At 41.7% G+C, this 19,102-nt stretch overlaps 1 protein-coding gene across 7 annotated transcripts in view; it reads left to right on the top strand.

Moving 5' to 3' along the window:
* The window catches only part of rnf144aa (ring finger protein 144aa), a 154,829-nt gene extending 136,014 nt beyond the window's left edge, over positions 1 to 18,815 (top strand). For 4 of the 7 annotated variants that reach the window (XM_089003890.1, XM_089003888.1, XM_089003889.1 and 1 more), the window contains 3 exons: positions 3,807 to 3,954; positions 5,085 to 5,174; positions 15,696 to 18,815. In XM_089003890.1, the coding sequence (XP_088860016.1) occupies positions 3,807 to 3,954; positions 5,085 to 5,174; positions 15,696 to 15,827 (370 nt within the window). In that variant the 3' untranslated portion in view covers positions 15,828 to 18,815. The other 3 variants (XM_089003891.1, XM_089003892.1, XM_089003895.1) reach the window with 3 other exon arrangements.
* Positions 18,816 to 19,102: the final 287 nt, after the last annotated feature.

Here is a 19,102-nt window from a genome sequence, read left to right on the forward strand (position 1 = left end):
GTGCCGGTCCCAAGCCCGGATAAATACAGAGGGTTGTGTCAGTAAGGGCATCCGACGTAATTTTTTTGCCAAAACAAATATGTGAATCAAACCTCTGAATCCCAAACCAGATCGGTCAAGGCCTGGTTAACAACGGAAGGTAGCTGGTGTGAGAGAAGAGGATGCACAAAACTGGGTTGGATGGAGGACACTGATTCGCTGTGGCCAGCCCTGAGGGGAAAAGCCGAAAAAGAAAAAAAATGTAAACATTAATTATGAATTATCAATGAATTGATTTGAAATGTACATAATTTCGGGTGGATTGATTTCTTTGTAGTCTCCATCTTAATATTTCCTAAATTCTTTGATCGAACATTTGCCACGATGCAGCAAAAATGTCGTACGCTGTGCATTTTTTTTTCTCCTACCCGATTCAATTTAAAATGGAAGAAAATGTACTTCAAAATTTGGGAATAGTTTTTGCATCAAACATCAATTATTACCATTACTGCTCGAAATTGTTACAACTGTGGTTGAATAAGTAAATAAATATACAGTAAAGTCTCGTTATATCGATATTCAAGGGAGTCCGAAAAAATATCGATATAACCGGGACTGTCGATATATCCGACCCTGTTTGCATGTAATTTTCTCCGTGCGTGCATAAAAATAGTATCGATATAACCGGGACTATCGATATATCCGATATCGATATAACAAGACTTTACTGTATTTTACAAGTATCGATCGATGCATTGTACTCTGACCAACTTACCTTCATGCCATTTGTCAATGAAGTGCTGGATTCATGAAGTGCATCCCGAGTTTGAGGCTGACAAACTGCTTGACAGACTCTGCCAGCGCGGCATCTTAAATTAATAAGACTTAAAACAATATGCCGCAACGAAAATGTGGTCTCACCTGGGCACTGTGCCCACTTTCAGCATGGTGGTGTTCCAAAACAGTGTTGCCCTCGAGACGCTCCGCATGTAGCTGACCCATTTCTCTGTGATATCCTCTTACTGTGGAAAAAAGTCATTAGGCCTGTCAAGGCTTCCTCTACCAGAGGCCACAGTGGAGGCAGAGAGGATTAACAAGTGTACTCTTAGAACTACATTCGTCGGCAGCAAGCTTATTCATTGCACCCTGACCTTTTATCGTGACTTCTAAGTTCAGTATAAGGAATAACTGGATGCACGATCCAGTTAACTTCGATTCATCAAATTGCTGAGGGTGATTCTGTCCTCTGAAAAATGCTACTTAGACACACTGACCTGTGGTGAGTAACAGGAATAGTGGAAAAGAATGTCAATAAAACAACTCATTGGCACCATCTTGTCTTTGCTCATTGCTCACCAATTGTACTACCCCTCACACTCTCTGTTCCAGCAGGTTTATGAAACTCTTTTATTTTCACCCGAAAGTCTTTTCTACTGTTGGTTGGTCATCTCTTCAACTGCTTCAAATAAAGTGGCCGGCGTGCATGTCACTCCTAGGCCTTCAGTAATGCTACATCTAAATCACGCCACAGCTGGGAGTGTAGTCTTATTTACTACACGTTCACTAGAGGCTACCGTTGGCCAGGAAATAACTTGTGACTTGAAGAAACTTGGGAAATACTGTCATTAAACTGTTCGAATTTTTACTATGAATGTCTGGGTTCATGATAACCTCATATTGCAATATTCTGTGCTATTTTTGCGAGCTTCGTTGCTGTCCAACCTTTCTTAATGATGTCCATCTGTTCTTGAAAAGTCCGTCTTAAAAATGGCTTTAACAGCACTGTATATGTGCAACAAAATCCATTTCTTCTCCAGCAATTGTGGGTTGACAAAACGTTTTTTAAAATCAACACAAACACGCTTGCTACCGATACAGTGTGCTAGCTCTGGCCATTATGTGCTTATCATTTGGGGCGAGTGATACTATGATTTGCTACTGACTAGCCAATCACAATTAAAAAAAACTCAGAGGTTGCCAGCGCCTCCGAGCAGGCCTTGGTTTGCCAACTCGAACTCTGATTGGGGAAAGTAACTGTTTCATTGCCATTGATTGTTTTATGCTCCAGAGCCTGCAGAACTGATTGTGAAGCTGTCCAGGTAGATTTCTGACCCTGGTAACAAATGATGGCTGAAATGTGATAGGTTAAATACTTGCATACGAAAACACACATCTGGAAGCAACCCAAAAGGGGAAAATCAATGAAAGGAAGCTGAAAGACAATTTAGAATTATTTGTTAAGTATTCATAGACAAAATATAATTGACATTATTCTGTGATTGAGATATTTTTTAGGCCAGCATACGGCCCACCACTGCTCAAATGAGAGAACTACAGTGAGACCTTAGCTTACGAACTTAATTGGTTCCCAGACAGAGTGTGTAAGGTGTGTGTATCCCTGAAAAAAAATTGCATAGGAAACCATTAAAATGACAATAATCTGTTTCCAGGTCTCAATAAAATCTAATTTTCAACTAAACAAGCCTTAAAACTACACACAACATACCTTATTCTATGTATAATAAATGTGCTATTGTATTGTAATGAAGGCAAATCAAATCCTCTGTGTTGAGGACCTCATCATGGTCAGCAACAAGCTCCTCAATGTCATCTGCATCCACTTCGAGTCCCGTAGGTGCTGGCAGAGGTTTTATTTCAACAAAAGGTGCGAGTCCGATGATTCCACGGACTCGGAAATAAAATGCGACAAAAGAAGGCGGGCGGGGGCGATCCGTCCAGCCGGTCAAGCTAGGCAAAATGAAATGGCACACTCGCGATCCCGGAAAGCAACAAACTTGCGCGATCGCGGCTAACAATCACCTCGGGCAAAGCAAACTCTTGGACTTGCCAGCACAAGACACAGCGAGACGTGAGGCGTTGTAATCATGTCACTGGTGAGGTGACAGCGACTCATTGAAATGTCCCAGTATCGGTGATTAGGGGATCAACACGCACACCTCGTTCGTGTTTCTCAATGATCTTCTTCTTCTCCTCGACTGTATTTTTGTTTTGTGTCTTCTTCGGCTGCCGGAGGTCGGGAGCGGCGGCCCCGCCCCAGCTGTCAACTTGCACATAACAATTTCGGTGTCATTAGTCACGTGAATGCATCGACTAAATAACGCCTTTGTGTAAAGCTTTTAGGCGAAGGATGGTAGCAATTGTGGACAGTACCAGGCTCTTTATTTGTAGAATGGTAGTCGAAAGTTACTCTCAGGGAAGTGACACACAGCGTGAGAGATGTGTCAGGCTGAGATTCACAAAACAGTCGCGGTGCGCACATGTGACGCCACAAACGCACACCTCGTTCGTGTTTCTCAATGATCTCCTTCTTCTCCTCAACTGTAATTTTGTTTTGTGTCTTCTTCGGCTGAACACAAGCCTGTGGTGGCATCTTTTTCGGTCCCATAGCGACAAAAGTATTATTGAAGATGATCGACGTGTGCACTCATAGAAAGCGGGTGTGGAAAGGTAGGCCGGCTGGGACGCTGTTCAGTCGTGTGCTTTTCTGGTCTTCCGCCGAAGATTACTCCGCCAGCTGTGGTGGGGGGTGTGTAATGGTTTAATTTTCATGAATGTAACGTTCATAAACCAAAAAGTTCATAAGGACAGGTGTTCGTAAACCGAGGCCCCACTGTACTCTGTCAATCTCACCTCATTCATTCCAGTTTTGCTTTCTTTTACTCAAATCAGCATTGGGAATGAGAATCTGATCTCTATGGCATTAGCTGGAGGAATCCAGATTAAATAAATGAATAGAAGAAAAATTCCTTTTACAAAACCTGTAAAAAAAGCAATGAAATAAAGGGTTTTTGTCTTTTTTCTTGCAGCTCTTTCTATAAGAATAACGAAGATGACGCCCCTATCAAACGCTGTCCTAAATGCAAAGTGTACATCGAACGGGATGAGGGCTGTGCACAAATGATGTGTAAGAATTGCAAGCACGCCTTCTGTTGGTACTGTCTGGAATCCCTTGATGTGAGTTGGCCCTCACACACGCACAACTCAGACGTGGTTTTTCAAATAAGATACTGTCCTAGAGAACACTGCACCTTACTTGTATAGTAGCACAACAATGACAAAGAAAAAGTGTGGTACGTGTGCTCCCCCCCCCCTCATTAACTCATTCACCGCCATTCACAAATTTACTCAGGAATTGAAAATATGATGTAGAGCGCCATTCCCAAATTTGTTCGGGTTTTGTTGTTTGTTTTCTTGCTTGGCCATGTCCTCTGGCAATGTTTTTTTCTTTTCCGCAAGGGGCAGCATTTTGCTTTTTTTCTGATGAAAGAAGAGGTTTCTAACGCTGTATTGAATATTTATGTTGTCCGAAAAGTCAATATTCTGTGGGTCCTGGAATTCAAGTGACACATTCGACACATTTTTGCACGTCTGGCAGTGAATGAGTTAAATCCAAGAGCAAATCTTTCATCGGCCAGTAAAACTAAGACAATATAAGGAAATTAACATTTGTTTTATTTTTTCATATAATTATTTCCTTATCCACATTATTTGTAGCCCCAAAAGTAGTTGCATGTCTATAAACAAAAGCTAAAACTAAAAAACTAAATCATCCCTCGTGTAATTTTTAAAACATTGATTTTACGGACCTCTAAATCATTTTTGGTTTACATTTTTCCTGCTATTTTTCTGTTCAAAATAGGATCTTCTCGACTTGTCATCCCTAAAAAGTGTACTGAATCACACAAGCACTTAATTCCGATGTTAAACATGCTACCTTCGTCCATCTTAAAGTTAGCTTACCAATTAGCAGGGCTTGTAGTTTCCTTGCCGAAACTCATTGCTAACTGGCACCAAGGTTCCCTCGATCCAGTGCGTGTGTAGATGCACGTGTATGCCGTACTACAGTCCCTCGACGTGAGTGACAGACGTCTGTGCAGTCGAGCAATGCTATTTGGCACATCTCGGTTGATTCTCAGTTTTGCCATTCAATGTGTTTTGATGAGATGCAAATTCAGCCTGTCAAATCATGTTGCAGCTTGTAGCAGTTGTTCTTTTTTGGTAACATTGCAACAACAGTTGCTCACGCCTTTTGAGACCGCTCCAATGTAATCTGTTTTATGTGTGTGCGTGTACTTGCTTTACAGGACGACTTCCTCCTGATCCACTATGACAAAGGGCCTTGTCGAAACAAACTGGGCCACTCGAGGGCATCTGTTATCTGGCATAGAACACAGGTGAGAAATACTCTTCCCTTGGTTCGCACTCTTAAGGGCACCAAGCGGCTATGCACGTGCTCTGTCCCCCGCAGCCCTGTCTTACTCTGTCTCTATCTCGCTCTCGCTCTGCCCGCCCGGCGAGCTATTACATACATGTGCATTCCTTCTTTGTTATCTATAGAGCACAATAGGAGAAATAGGACAGCTTGCTGTCTGTCCTGCCATCTCCATCCTAAGCCTATGTGCACCGTTTCACACATTTGCAAGGTTTACATAACAAAGGTTTTGTTTCATTGTCTAGAACAGGGGTCCCCAACCCCCGGGCCGCGGACCGGTACCAGGCTGTGGGTCATTTGGTACCGGGCCGCGCAGAAAGAATAAATAATTTACCTAATTTCCGTTTTATTTATTGTCTAAGTCCGAACTATGTTTTATTTTGAAAAATGGAAAGTCACCGCTTGCAGCACATTTCTGTGACGAGGAATGGGTCGCAAAGCTCGCTTACTTGTGCGACATATTCAACCTGCTCAATGAACTCAATCTGTCACTTCAGGGGAAAATTACAACTGTCTTCAAGTTGGCTGATAAAGTAGCTGCATTTAAAGCTAAACTGGATTTGTGGGGATGGCGAGTGAATAGCAGTGTATTTGACAAGTTTCAAACATTGGCGAGGTTTTTGGAAAAGACTTTTGGAAAAGACTCAGCCCGAGCCTTCAACTGCCAAGTAATGGATCCGCAACCCATTTGTCAACAAACCAGGTGAATCCAGCATGCCTGTGACAGAGGAAGAACAACTGCTGGAGTTAGCAAATAATGGCGGACTTAAAAGAAATGTTTGAGACAATAACTCTGCCGGTGTTTTGGATTAAAGTGATGGCAGAATACCCCAAAATCGCCACAACAGCACTGAAAACCCTGTTGCAGTTTCCAACATCTTATTTGTGTTAAAGGACAACTGACGTCTCCGGACAAGTTGTGTCCATAATTTGTAAAATGGCTTCAAATGACTTCTACTCAGCGTATTTTAAAAAGATTCTACCATATATAGCTATATTTTACGTTTTAAGACTCTTGCTGAATATTCAGTCTAGTTTTTGAGTTGGTGACGAGTCCGTACGTGACGTCACTAAAGGAACGCCCCACACCGAAAAAAAGACACATTGTAGCAGTCCTTCCATCACGTCAATGTATTTTGCTGTATTGTTTGGTCTGAAAACCTTGTGTTGCACCCAAAAGCCGACAGAAGAGGGTGTCCAAGCTCCATATAAGGAATTTATCAGCCTGTGGAAACGGAGGTGGCCACAGGAGGTCACCATTTTGTGCCTCTTTTCTGGTGATCCATTTCTCCCCAATGTTGCCTCAAAATTGCATGGAATAAATTCTTTAATCGATTGCAAACATGTATGCTTTCCTCTTCAGAACTATTTGAATCATATTCATAACTGGAGGTGTAACAAGAAAGCATATTCTCCGAATCTGAAGCCATTGTTTTGATTCTCCGAATCTGAAGCCATTGTTTTGATTCTCCAGAAATGCAAGACATCTTGGTGTGACATCACGAACTGGGGGCGGGACTTTCTGAAAATGCCCGATTCGCAGCTCAATGTTTTTGCAGATTTTGGACACTTTAAGTCATTTTTATTGGTGTTTTGCATATGAATAAAAATATCATACTGCGTGTTTTGGGTATTTTAGATGCTATAAAACGTTTTTCTGGTGTCAGTTAAGAAACAAAAAAGTGACGTCGGTTGTCCTTTAAGCGGGGTTTTCTGCAGTGACAGCAAACATAACAACGGAGTAGACTGGACATAAGCAAGACACTTCGGGTGTCATTGTCCCCCATTATCATGTCATTGTCCCCCATTACTAGATGGGACCGTCTCATTGTAGAGAAACAAGCTCAGGGGACCCACTGATTCAGTTGTAGTGAGTTGTATTTTTCATGCGCTTTCTACTTGCTTTTGTGGTGTATCTTATTTTGAAGGCACGTTTAAACATTACCATGGTGACCGTAGAGCGTTAAGGGGCAGAGACGATGTTACATATGTTGTTGGTGCGATGTTACCAGGACTCTGCTAATAAAGTTGCATAAAAATACACAATGGATTCACATTTATTATTATATTTTAAAAAAAGAAAAAAAAAAACGTTTCCATGCCTGTCGTATCATTTTATTTTGTTGTATTTATCCGCCCGTCCGTGAAAATATAGTCTGACATTAAACCGGTCCGTGGCGCAAAAATGGTTGGGGACCCCTGGTCTAGAAAATGATTCCTAAAGTCGAATGCTAATATCAAATGACATTTGAAAAAAAGAAATGTGAACTGCATCAATCATGAATTGAATTTACGATTTTTTTTCTTTAAAGAAAAGAAAAAAGTAATTGAATGTATGCAATGAATTGACTAAGTGTTTTTTTACATAATCCTACTGAATCTAAGGCCCACATTTACAACGAAATCAACCGGCAAACTTGTAAGGCATTAGATTTCAAAATCTGACTCAATATGTTACAAATGTCGGATATAGGTGGTCAATCTACACTAGTTACTCCACGGTTTTATTTCTTTATTTATTCATCTACCTATTTATTTATCTATATATTTATGTATCTATCTATTTATTTATTAAAACCACGAGTGACTGCACTGGGTGTTTTTTTTACATTTACTGTATTTTCCGGTTTATAAAGCGCACCCAAAAGCCTTCATTTTCTTCAAAAGATGACCCTGCGCTTTATATGTGACATCAAATTGAGCCACAACGCGTCTCACAACTACTGCCACCAGCCTCCGACTCCATTTCCCCCTGGAGAAATAGTGCTTAACCCCAGCCTTTAGTGTAGTCCAGTGGTGTCAAACATACGGCCCGCGGGCCGGAACCGGCCCCAAAGGAGGTTCGATCAGGCCCGCAGGATAATTTGAAACTGGAAAAATGCATAAAAAACATGGAATTAATATTTTTAATTCGCTGCAATTCATGGATTATCCGCTAAGGGACACACTATTTCCATCAGAGTAGAAGACACGCCGCATCACTGAGACAGACTGAAAACAGCAGACGTGTCAATGCGCCATCTGCTGCTTGTTACGACGTTGTTAATACCTTGGTCTCTACCTCTCCGCTACACCCTCATTAGCCAATATGTCTTTATCCAAACGGAGAAAAGTAGATAAGGAGTATAGATTTTTCAAAGAAAAATGGACCACGTCCTATTTTTTACAGAGATGCACGGAAAACCTTTGTGCTTGGTGTGTTTGCAACAAGTTTCGGTATTGAAGGAATATAATATTCGACACCACTACTAGACTCATCACAGCGAAAAATATGACTGGTTCCAAGGACAACTGAGAAGAGAAAAGATTAACGAATTGCTGGCGGGTCTGAGGAAACAGCAGTCAACTTTCATCCGGAGCAGGGAAGTCAATGAAGCAGCGGTAAAAGGCAGCTACCTAATTGCTAGCGAAATAGCATTAGCATCGAAGCCGTATTCCGATGGTGACCTTGTTAAACGATGCATGATGAAGGCGGCTGAACTTGTATGTTCCGAGAAGCGACAAGCTTTTGCCAATATTAGCCTGACGAGGAATACTATAGCAGAGGATTTATTGCATTTTCCGTGGCAATTTACAAGAGCACTGACATCACAGACGTGGCCCAACTGGCCATATTTATTTGAGGAGTTGATGAGACATTGACTGTTACTGAAGAGTTTCTTGAGTTGGTGCCAATGATGGACACCACAACAGCCGAGAACATTTTCGGCTCTGTCGTTGCTGTATTGGACAGAGTTGGAGTGGACTGGTCCCGCGCTGTCAGCCTGGCTACAGACGGCGCGTGATCCATGGTCGGAAAGAAAGCAGGTGTCGCGACAAAGTTCAAAGACAAAGCACAAGCCCTTAATGGAGGAGATCGTTTCTGGACATTTCACTGTATTTTGCACCAGGAGCCATTGTGTTGCAAGTCGCTGAAAATGGACCACGTCATGGAGGTGGTTGTTCGCACTATAAATTTCATCGACAGCAACATTATCCAAAGCCTGCCATACCACACTTTAAAATTAGTCTGCAGCTTCAAAACAAAAGTTCTGTGATGGAATTCTACTGTTCATACAACTCCATAAATTTTCAGTATGGTATGTGTATGTATGTTTCATGTATGAAGTTTGCAGATTTACAGGACAGGTGAACACTTTCTTCAGTACACATTTAAAATCACTCTCCTTATTTTGTAAGGTGTACGCAGGGATTACATTTAGATTTTATACGCGTATGTGTAAGTGGTTTAAAAATTCATTTCTTTAAAAGTCTCATTTAATCTTAAAGTGCATTACTATATTTTTCAGTACCAATTAAAGTTTTGTGCCTTTGTACAATCATTGGGATCAGTTGCAATGCATATTTGTGAATGATAAAAGTAAATTGCACATTTGTCTAAGGAAATATGAGGTGTTTCATGAAATGTTTTGTAAAAGGATAGTACATTAAATGTCAATATTTTCCTAATGTTCTTGTGCTTCTTTACACCAAGACAAAGGAAAAACATGATATTTTTGCTATTTTTAGTAGAGTATGGTATAATTTTAATGGTCCGGCCCACTTGACATCTCTCTAGGCCGTATGTGGCCCGCGATGCGAAATGAGTTTGACACCCCTGGTGTGGCCCTTATAATGTGGTGTGCCTTATAAATGGAAAAAAGTTTGAAAATACACCATTCATTGGGGTGTGCCTCATACAAGGGAAAATACTGTAATTTAAAGTCAGAAGTCATGGACAATATTGACAACTGTGGGAAGAAATACAGTGATACCTCCACATACGAAGGCTTCTGCTCACGAACTTTTCACCTCACGAACATTAAATTCGCGAGCATTTAGTCGCGGCTGACGAACGACTTTTCAGCGGATGAACCAAACCACTCAGCGCCACAGTGGCTGGTGAACTACTTTTCGGCGGATGAACACCAAACCACATGGTCGAACAGTGCTTGTTTGTTATCAAGTGTCGTACTTTTGCTATTATGGGACCAAAAAAAAGACCCCCCCACCTCCCACAGCTAGTGTTAAGCCGAAGAAGACAAAAGAAAATTACGGTCGAGCAGAAGAATGAGATCATCGAAAAACACGAAGGTACAGTGAGGTATCACTGTAATTGCAATAGCCGGAAAAGAAAAATTGAGGAAAAAATGTATGATGCAAGTAAAACTGTTTGCGGACACAGTTGACGTACATGCTGATTTCAACAAGATACTCATGTACTGTGTCCCTTTTGTCCAACCCCCTCCTTCCTTTGTCATTATTAGCATACACAGTGGCATCTGCTGCCCAGTGGGGCGGCCTGAGTCACACAATTACAGTTCAGCTGGTGGGGGGAGCAAGCCACTGCATCACTTGCTTGTCGTGTGTTTGCGTGCGTGTCTTTGTTTGGCTTGCCTCATTTCACCCCCTTTGCCTCTCCTTATCACACTCTCACTCTCTCATACGTACACAACATCCACCACCACAATCTTTCCATCATAAAAATAGCCTATCTGATAACCTGAATTGTATGAGAGAAGCATTCCAAGGCCCTTTCAAGAACATTCTGCTCCTTATAAGGCAGGGATCGGGAACCTATGGCTCGCGAGCCATATATGGCTCTTTTGATGATTGCATATGGCTCGCCGATAAATCTAAATACATATTCTCTCTTTTTTTGTTCATTTTCTGTTGGAGTTGCGGTTGGCGGAAAGCGCAATTTTGTGTGTGTGTGTGTGCGCGCACTTGCGTGTTGTGTCTCTCACTGTAAAACATTTCTAAATATTTTACTTTTATGGCTCTCTTCGTCAAAAAGGTTCCCGACCCCTGTTATAAGGTATGGTTAGTAATCCAGTAAAAAAAAAAAAAAAATGTTACGAAAAAAATCAAATACACTGTTGACAAAAAAACACGTGTCAGACCACAAAGAGTAGGAATGGCGGTACAATATGTGGTTGCTGCATGTGACTGCCTGTTTGCGCAGTCCAGTTTTGTGTCGATATTTTAATGTGTCTGGCTCCCTCTTCTGGTTATGTAACTCACCTGCTCATTTCAAGAACACCTTTCAATGCCACTGGTTCATTCCAAGGAAATATTATTGTTTTTAACTCATTCACTGCCAAACGTGCAAAAATTTGTCCACTCCAGTGCCACGGTTTTTTTTTTCATTTTCACTAAGATTCCAGGACCCACAGAATATTGATTTTTAAGACTACATACACATTCCATGCAGTGTAAGATGCCTTAGATCAGGGGTGTCCAATGTTGGTCCTCGAGGGCCGCTGTCCTGCCTGTTTTCCAGCTCACCCAGGAGCAACGCACCTGATTCAAATGATCAGGTCATTTGAATCAGGTGCATGTTTTGTTTGATAACCTGAATTGTATGAGAGAAGCATTCCAAGGCCCTTTCAACGCACCTGATTCAAATGATCAGGTCATTTGAATCAGGTGCATTGCTCCTGGGTGAGCTGGAAAACAGGCAGGACAGCGGCCCTCAAGGACCGACTTTGGACACCCCTGCCTTAGATTCTCTTCTTTCACCAGAAAAAAAGAGTTAATTCCTAAATTATATGGGTGTGGTTTAATATGAGGTGCAAGTGGGGGCAGCTGTACAAAAGGTAAATGCTGTCTCATAACAGAATGGAAAAAACTTTCCAGATTTCTGACCAGCACTTTATTGGCACCCTGCAAGAAAATACAAAACCCGAACACATTCAGGAATGGTGCTCCCCGTCATATTTTCAATTCCCAAATATATTCAGGAATGGCAGTGAATGAGTTAAAAGTAGAGTGATATTAGTAACCCAAATATAACTGTATAGTGCCTCTTTCTTTTGATGATACTAGTGCAGCGTGTTCTACCGGAGACAAATTCCTTGTGTGTCCTACATACTTGGCCAATAAAGATGATTCTGATTCTGTGATATAAGCAGTGTTTGAAATAATGTCTGCCCGGAGGCCCAGGGCGTACAACTTTTTCGTCGGGCGTACAAATTTCAAAACGTCTCGGCCGGAGCGGCCGAGAACTTCTTCAAGAAAAAAAATATACATATTATTTTCAAATCAAACGTTTGTTTTATTCAATAAAGCAAAAGCTACAAGCTAACCGCTACAAGCTACGTGGACTCCTCTTTCAAAGCTTCCAAAACTTTCAAGTACACTTTTTACTTTCGGCAGCATATTAGACGCCTGTTTCGTGATCGGACTATACTGTGACTGAAAAGTGTACTTTCAGAGTTTTGAAAGCCGCGTAGAAAGAGGAGGCCACATGGCTTTGAGCAGACAACGCCACGCAAACATTGCATTGTGCACCATGACAACAACTGGAGCAAAATCTTTAGAAAGGGATCCATCTATCGATGTTTTGTGCATCCTCTTCTCTCACACCAGCTACCTTCATGTCCTCTTTGACTATATCCATAAACCTCCTCTTCGGTCTTCCTCTCGGTCTCCTGCCTGGCAGTTGAAGATTCAGCATCCTTCTCCCGATATAGTCGTTCTCTCTCCTCTGGACATGTGCAAACCATCTCAGTCTGGCCTCTCTGACTTTCTCTCCAAAGCATCTAATATGAGTTGTCCCTCTAATGTACTCATTCCTGATCCTATCCAACCTGGTCACTCCCAAAGAAAACCTCAACATCTTCAGCTCTGCTGCCTCCAGCTCTGCTTCCTGCCTTTTTTTCAGTGGCATAGTCCAAACATTATGGCTGGTCTCACCACTGTTTTATACACTTTTCCTTTCATCCTAGCTGAAACCCTTCTATCACACATCACACCTGACATTTTTCTCCAGCCGCTCCAGCCTGCCTGCACACGCTTCTTCACCTCTTTTCCACACTCTGCATTGCTCTGGACAGTTGACCCCAAGTATTTAATCCTCCACCTTCTTTATCTCTTCTCCCAGTAGCATCACTCTTGCACTTGGATCCCTCTCATTGACAAACATATATTCCGTCTTGCTGCGACTGATCTTCATTCCTCTCCTTTCCAGGGCATATCTCCACACCTCTAGTTTCTCCGCCACCTGTTCCCTGTTCTCGCTACAGATCACAATGTCATCTGCAAACATCATGGTCCAAGGAGATTCTTGTCTAACTGTCTTGGCAAACTACAAATATAGCCGAAGCTGTAGTCCAAAGATGTCTGTCAGCCTGTCCATCACCATTGCAATGAGTTTCAGACACTGATATTCGCATTCAGTATTTATTTATTTATTTATTTATTTATTTTGCAAATGTGCACGCTCAAAAGATCAGCCGGTTGATTGATTCGCACGGTTGCTGTAGAAGTAACTATTAGCATCTAAGCTGCTCATGTTTAGATAGGCAGGCTATGCAACCTGTGGACACACTTTCATCCCGTTTGTTACATCACTTGCGTGCCCCTTGTTCAGATAATTCAACGTGTTTGTTGTTTTGCCTTGTTTTTGACAACATGCCACGACTACCACAACATCTCTCCTGAAACACCGTCAAGAGAAGTTTCTTGTTAGAATAGCTTCGAAATAACTTGTACAACAGTGCCCTAAAAACATTTTCTATTGCTCGAGTGGAGTCTGTCCCAGTTGAATTGTGAACAGTACTAAAAAAATATAGATATCTGGAACTGAGGAAACCTTTAATGTTCTCACATCTATTAAAAAATATTATCTTATATAATTAGTGTTCTTCTTTTTATTTCGGCTATTTTCCCTTTAGGGGCCGCCACAGCGAATCAGTGTCCTCCATCTAACCCTGTTTTGTGCATCCTCTTCTCTCACACCAGCTACCTTAGTGTCCTGTTGCACAGCATCCATAAAACTCCTCTTTGGTCTTCTCTGTCTCCTATATTCACTCTCTCTCTCCTCTGGACATGTCCAAACTCAAAAATTATCATTTTAGATTATACCCGGGAGAGGCCACGCCATGTATCTATGGCCTGCCAAAAATACATAAAGAAGGGTTCCCCCTCCGACCCATTGTTTGTAGCATTGACTCCATTACATACAATGTAGCCAAATATTTAAAAACTATTTTAGCTCCGTTGGTTGGTAACACAGAATACCACGTAGAGAACACCACAGGGTTTGTAGAGAGGATCAAAGACCTCATATTGGAACCTGAGGAAACTTTGGCATCATACGATGTGACTTCTCTCTTTACATCTGTCCCAACCCCAGCAGCAGTCTCAGTGGTGAGGACGAGGCTGCTGGCGGATGTTTCTCTGCATGAAAGAACCAAACTGAAACCGGATCACATCTGCCAATTATTAGAAATCTGCCTTAATACTACGTATTTTCAATTTCGGGAAAAATTTTATAAACAAATCCATGGTTGTGCTATGGGCTCACCAGTTTCACCCATAGTGGCTAATCTTTGAAGAAGATGGAAGAGATGGAGAAACAGGCCCTCACATCCTTCCCAGGGACAAAACCTAGACACTGGTTTAGATATGTGGACGATACTTTTGTCATAATTAAGAAACAAGAAATTCAATCCTTCACAGATCATCTCAACTCTGTAGACTTCAACATTAAATTTACTCGTGAGGACATTCAAGAGAACCAACTAGCCTTCTTGGATTGTAAAGTAATTATAAAAGAGGACAGAGCGCTAAAAACAGAAGTCTTTAGGAAGGCTACGCACACTGACCAATACTTACTTTTTGACTCTAACCACCCTTTACAACATAAACTAGGAGTTATCAGAACCCTCCAACATAGGGCTAAACTAATACCAACTAGCACTGAAGGTAGAGAAAAGGAGTCAAAACATATCAGGAGAGCACTCACTAACTGTGGGTACCCTCAGTGGTCATTCAACAAATGTCAGAAAGAAAGAATAGCGAACGAAACCAATAATTCTCAAGATTCTAAAAGGAGAGGAGTAGCAGTACCGTACATTGCAGGAGTTTCTGAAAAATTACAAAGAGTCCTTTGGCAACATAAAATTCCTACTTATTTCAAACCGATAAACACGTTAAGGCAAAAATTAGTGCATCCAAAAGATAGGCTACCAAATGAAAAACAAAGTAATGTAGTTTATTCCATACATTGTAAGAATGAAAATTGTAAAGAGCACTCAACAAATTCTCAAAAAAAGACTTTATCAACATCGCAGGGATAATACTAGTGGGTCTCAATCGGCAGTACATTTATACACTCATTTGACGACAATGAGGTTAAAATCTTAGCGAAAGAACATAGATGGTTTGAAAGGGGGGTAAAAGAGGCGATTCTTATAAAACAACAAAATCCTTCATTAAACCGGTCTGGTGGTGTGAGGTTCAATTTGGATCGTTCATACAATAGCCTGCTCAGGCAAAACAGGTTAGGCAACTTTCGCAATGCTGATGAGGGTCGTTATGCTGATGAGGTGATACCGGGGGGAGTGGGGAATGCTATCTATATGTGTTTAATTTTCAAGTTTGCCACACCACAAATGCAATCATAATGTGACTCGGGATTTATGGAGTAGAGTCATGTTGTTTATTGGTTTTGAGCATCTTCTTAAGTTTGGTTGAAAACAATTTGATCTCTTTGCAGGTTGTTGGCCTCTTTGCTGGGTTTGGCTTACTCCTGCTGGTTGCCTCCCCCTTCCTCCTCCTGGCCACGCCCATCGTCCTGTGCTGCAAGTGCAAGTGCAGTAAAGGCGACGATGACCCTTTGCCAACATAAACGCCACAACCAAGAGCCATTGATGTGGAAAGCCGCTCAAAGGATGGCCCGTGTTCATTTTGATCCCCCTGCCTCATCTGCCCTTCTGTTCACACTGTTCTTCTCTTCATACTAGCTTTGAGTGCTTAATTTTTGGGGGCTAAGCCTGCACGAAGCCCAAGCTGATTAGCGATCCATCTCTCTGCATGGCAAATAAGCGAGTTGACAGTGTGGCACTGAAGAGAAGAGTGGAAGGTCAAAGACCCCACCCGGGTCAGACTCGTTAGAAATTCATGGTTTGGGGCAGCAAGCATGCACCCCTTTAAGTGCTTTTGTTGTCGGTGGAATATCACAAACATGCTGAGTGTTTCTCTTGTATGGACAATGAACTGCTCTTGTCTTTTTTGTGCTCAACCCAAGTATGCCCCCACCCCCATCACTTGCCGTAGCTATACAATTTCAGACAAGTAGCATTTGAGGAGCACCACACATGTTTGGTGTTCACTCAATTTGCACACAACATGATTTGTTTGTCGTGTTCATGGTTGAGGTGGAGACAACTTCGCTCAAACCCGTACAGCGCTTTCCCTTGGATGATGTCATCGTTTTATAACTTTGCGCTTTTAATAGAACCGAGTTGCTTCTACTGTATGTACTGTCTTGTACTTTGAACAACCTTTAAGGAATGTGTGTTTCTTCAAGGGGGGTGGCCACTCCTATGTGCACATGCATCATTTTAGAGTGGCACTCCTCTTTCTTTTAAAACAATTCAGTGCAGACTGAAAAGCCAATTGAAAGACTTTTGTTTTTAAAATCTGTGTTTCTCTCAAAGAGATGTCTGTCCTTTCAGACACAGGCTCCCCAAGTGGTGGTGGAGCCAAAACAGAAACGGATAGCCTTAGGATTGACAATAGCCAAAAGCAGCCATTTCCCCCATGTGGTAAATCCAAATATAAAATCCCAGGGAAAATGCGTACAAAGACCTTTCAGAATGTCTGTCTAAATCTGTGTTCTGATGATTCTATGATGTCATTCACGTGTCAGTCTGTTAATAGCCATAAATGTTGCGGTTAGGGAAGGGAGGGAGCAAGAACTTTAATTATGTCTGTCTTTACATCCATTTAACCATCACAGCAGCCAATCGGATCTCCCGTTCATTATTCCAAATTGCAAACTTGCATATATGTTAGTGGTCAGGTGTTAATGTTTTGGCTTGTTGGTAGTTTGACCTCCAGCAACAAGCAGCTACTCCCTTTAGGGGAGCAACAGAAAAGCCTGTACGGTTGATAGAAACAAATGTTTGATTTTAGGGCACCTTACTATAAAGCTGCTCTGCGATATCACTTTATGCAAGTTTGTACATTCCTTCCCATTTTTAATCTTCATTGATTGACCTCCAACACCAAGTATGGCACTCTTACACAAGAACGCCACAGACTGTCACCTTTTTATCATCATTCATCCATTTACTTGGGATACATTTGAAATAACGTATTTCCCCCTCTTTACCCCTCAGGAAAAATATAAAATGTAAAAAGATGTCCGATAGTAATGTGGCAAGCAGCATTACCACAACACAAACTGTCCAGAGCAGTCATGGGATCTGTAAAGGTGGACCATTATAGTTTCAACCTTTTCAACCTTATAGTTTCAACCTTTTCAACCCACGCACATTTACATGGATGAGGAAATACGGTACGGATGCTTCGTATTTTCTATGCCCTCGTTGACTTTATCATTCATCGGTTTCAATGGGTTTATTTTATCACGTTATTGTCATCGCAGCAAAGTGATCAGGCCCATTGGTACATTGTTGATTTTAAAGTTTGGTTGATCCAATATCCTTTTCACAACCAACTAACTTGTGGACCAACTCTCAAATGATCATCTTATTTTTTGTTTGTTTGGATAACGCCCTATCCATTTTTTGGTAAAGTAAAGCAGATCACGTCAAAGTCGCTAAGGTAAAATGTGAGAGGATCCCCCTAAAAAGTACCTACTTTATAGTTTTGTGTATAAAGTTTCATTGTGGGAAATATTGAGTACCATATTTTCCCCACTGAAAGGTGGTTCGGAGAATTAGGCAGGCGCACCTCCATGCATGGCCTATTAAGCAAAACTGTTTTCATTCGGGCAGTGGCGAGCCGTGAATGTAATCGCTTGGCCTTTTGCAGTGCCACGTATGAGTCAATCTAGACCAGGGGTCTCAAACTCAATTTACCCGGGGGCCGCTGGAGGCAGAGTCTGGGTGAGGCTGGGCCGCATCAGGATTTTCACAAGAAAAGCACAGATAAAACATTCCAATGTTCTCAAAATCTTTATTTTTAACACAAAAAATGAATAAATGGAAAAATGAATAAAAAATAAATTAACCAGGAATAAATAAATAAAATAATTATAATGATCATAAGGCAGATGCAGACGACTGAAAAAAACACAGGAAACTACTTATTTTAATAATGTTTCAAATGTCTATTCACAGTTCTTTAACCTTTAACTTTCTGAACATGAATAAAATATTGAACATGAATGAAAATGGCTTCAATTGCCTACTTCTTGCTGCTCGGGACCTGGCAGCGCTTCTTTTCACAAAGCCGAGCCACATTTGGCTTGAGGGAGGAGGCAGTGGAGACTGAGTCGGGCTTGAAGATGCTAATCAGTAAGTCTAGACCCGTACTTGGACTTATTGAAGTTCAAGGTGGAGAAGAGCTTCTCACATAAGCATGTTCTCCCAAAAAGACACATGGTCCGCTTGAACATTCGGGAAAGTTCCCCAGGGAAGCTGGGGGTTAACTCTCTCAAACATTGCCCAAGCTTGTCTGCTTCTCCATTCACATCCCTGAACTTGGCTTTGAGTGCAGAGTGGTACTGTAGGTCACAGAGCTCCATTTGGAACACAGAAGGGGCATCTTGCACATCAAAAGAGAATGGGTTGGCAAAAATTTGAAATGTGGCTTTGTGCGTCTTGAAATCTGCAAATCTGTGATTAAATTCCCTCTGTAGCTCCAATATGGTGGTTTGTTCCATGGTTTGTTCAGCTCCACACACAAGTTTCATTCATATCAATCATGCGGGCCGCACTAACATTAATCTTTCATGTCAAGGCGGGCGGAAAAATATTCTTTCGGGGCAGTTGGCCCGCGGGCCGCGAGTTTGAGACCCCTGATCTCGACTGTATGATCAAAAGTGTGGTGTGATTTAATACAAGTCCACAAGAGGGTACTATTAGCCAGGAAATAACTGACCGACCTTTCTTAATGATATCCATTTTTTTTCTTGAAAAGTCCAGGCTTTGG

This window comes from Hippocampus bargibanti, linkage group LG09 (genome assembly GCF_051943395.1).
Source record: "Hippocampus bargibanti isolate YZ-2025 linkage group LG09, ASM5194339v1, whole genome shotgun sequence".
NCBI classification, from domain to species: Eukaryota; Metazoa; Chordata; class Actinopteri; order Syngnathiformes; family Syngnathidae; genus Hippocampus; species Hippocampus bargibanti.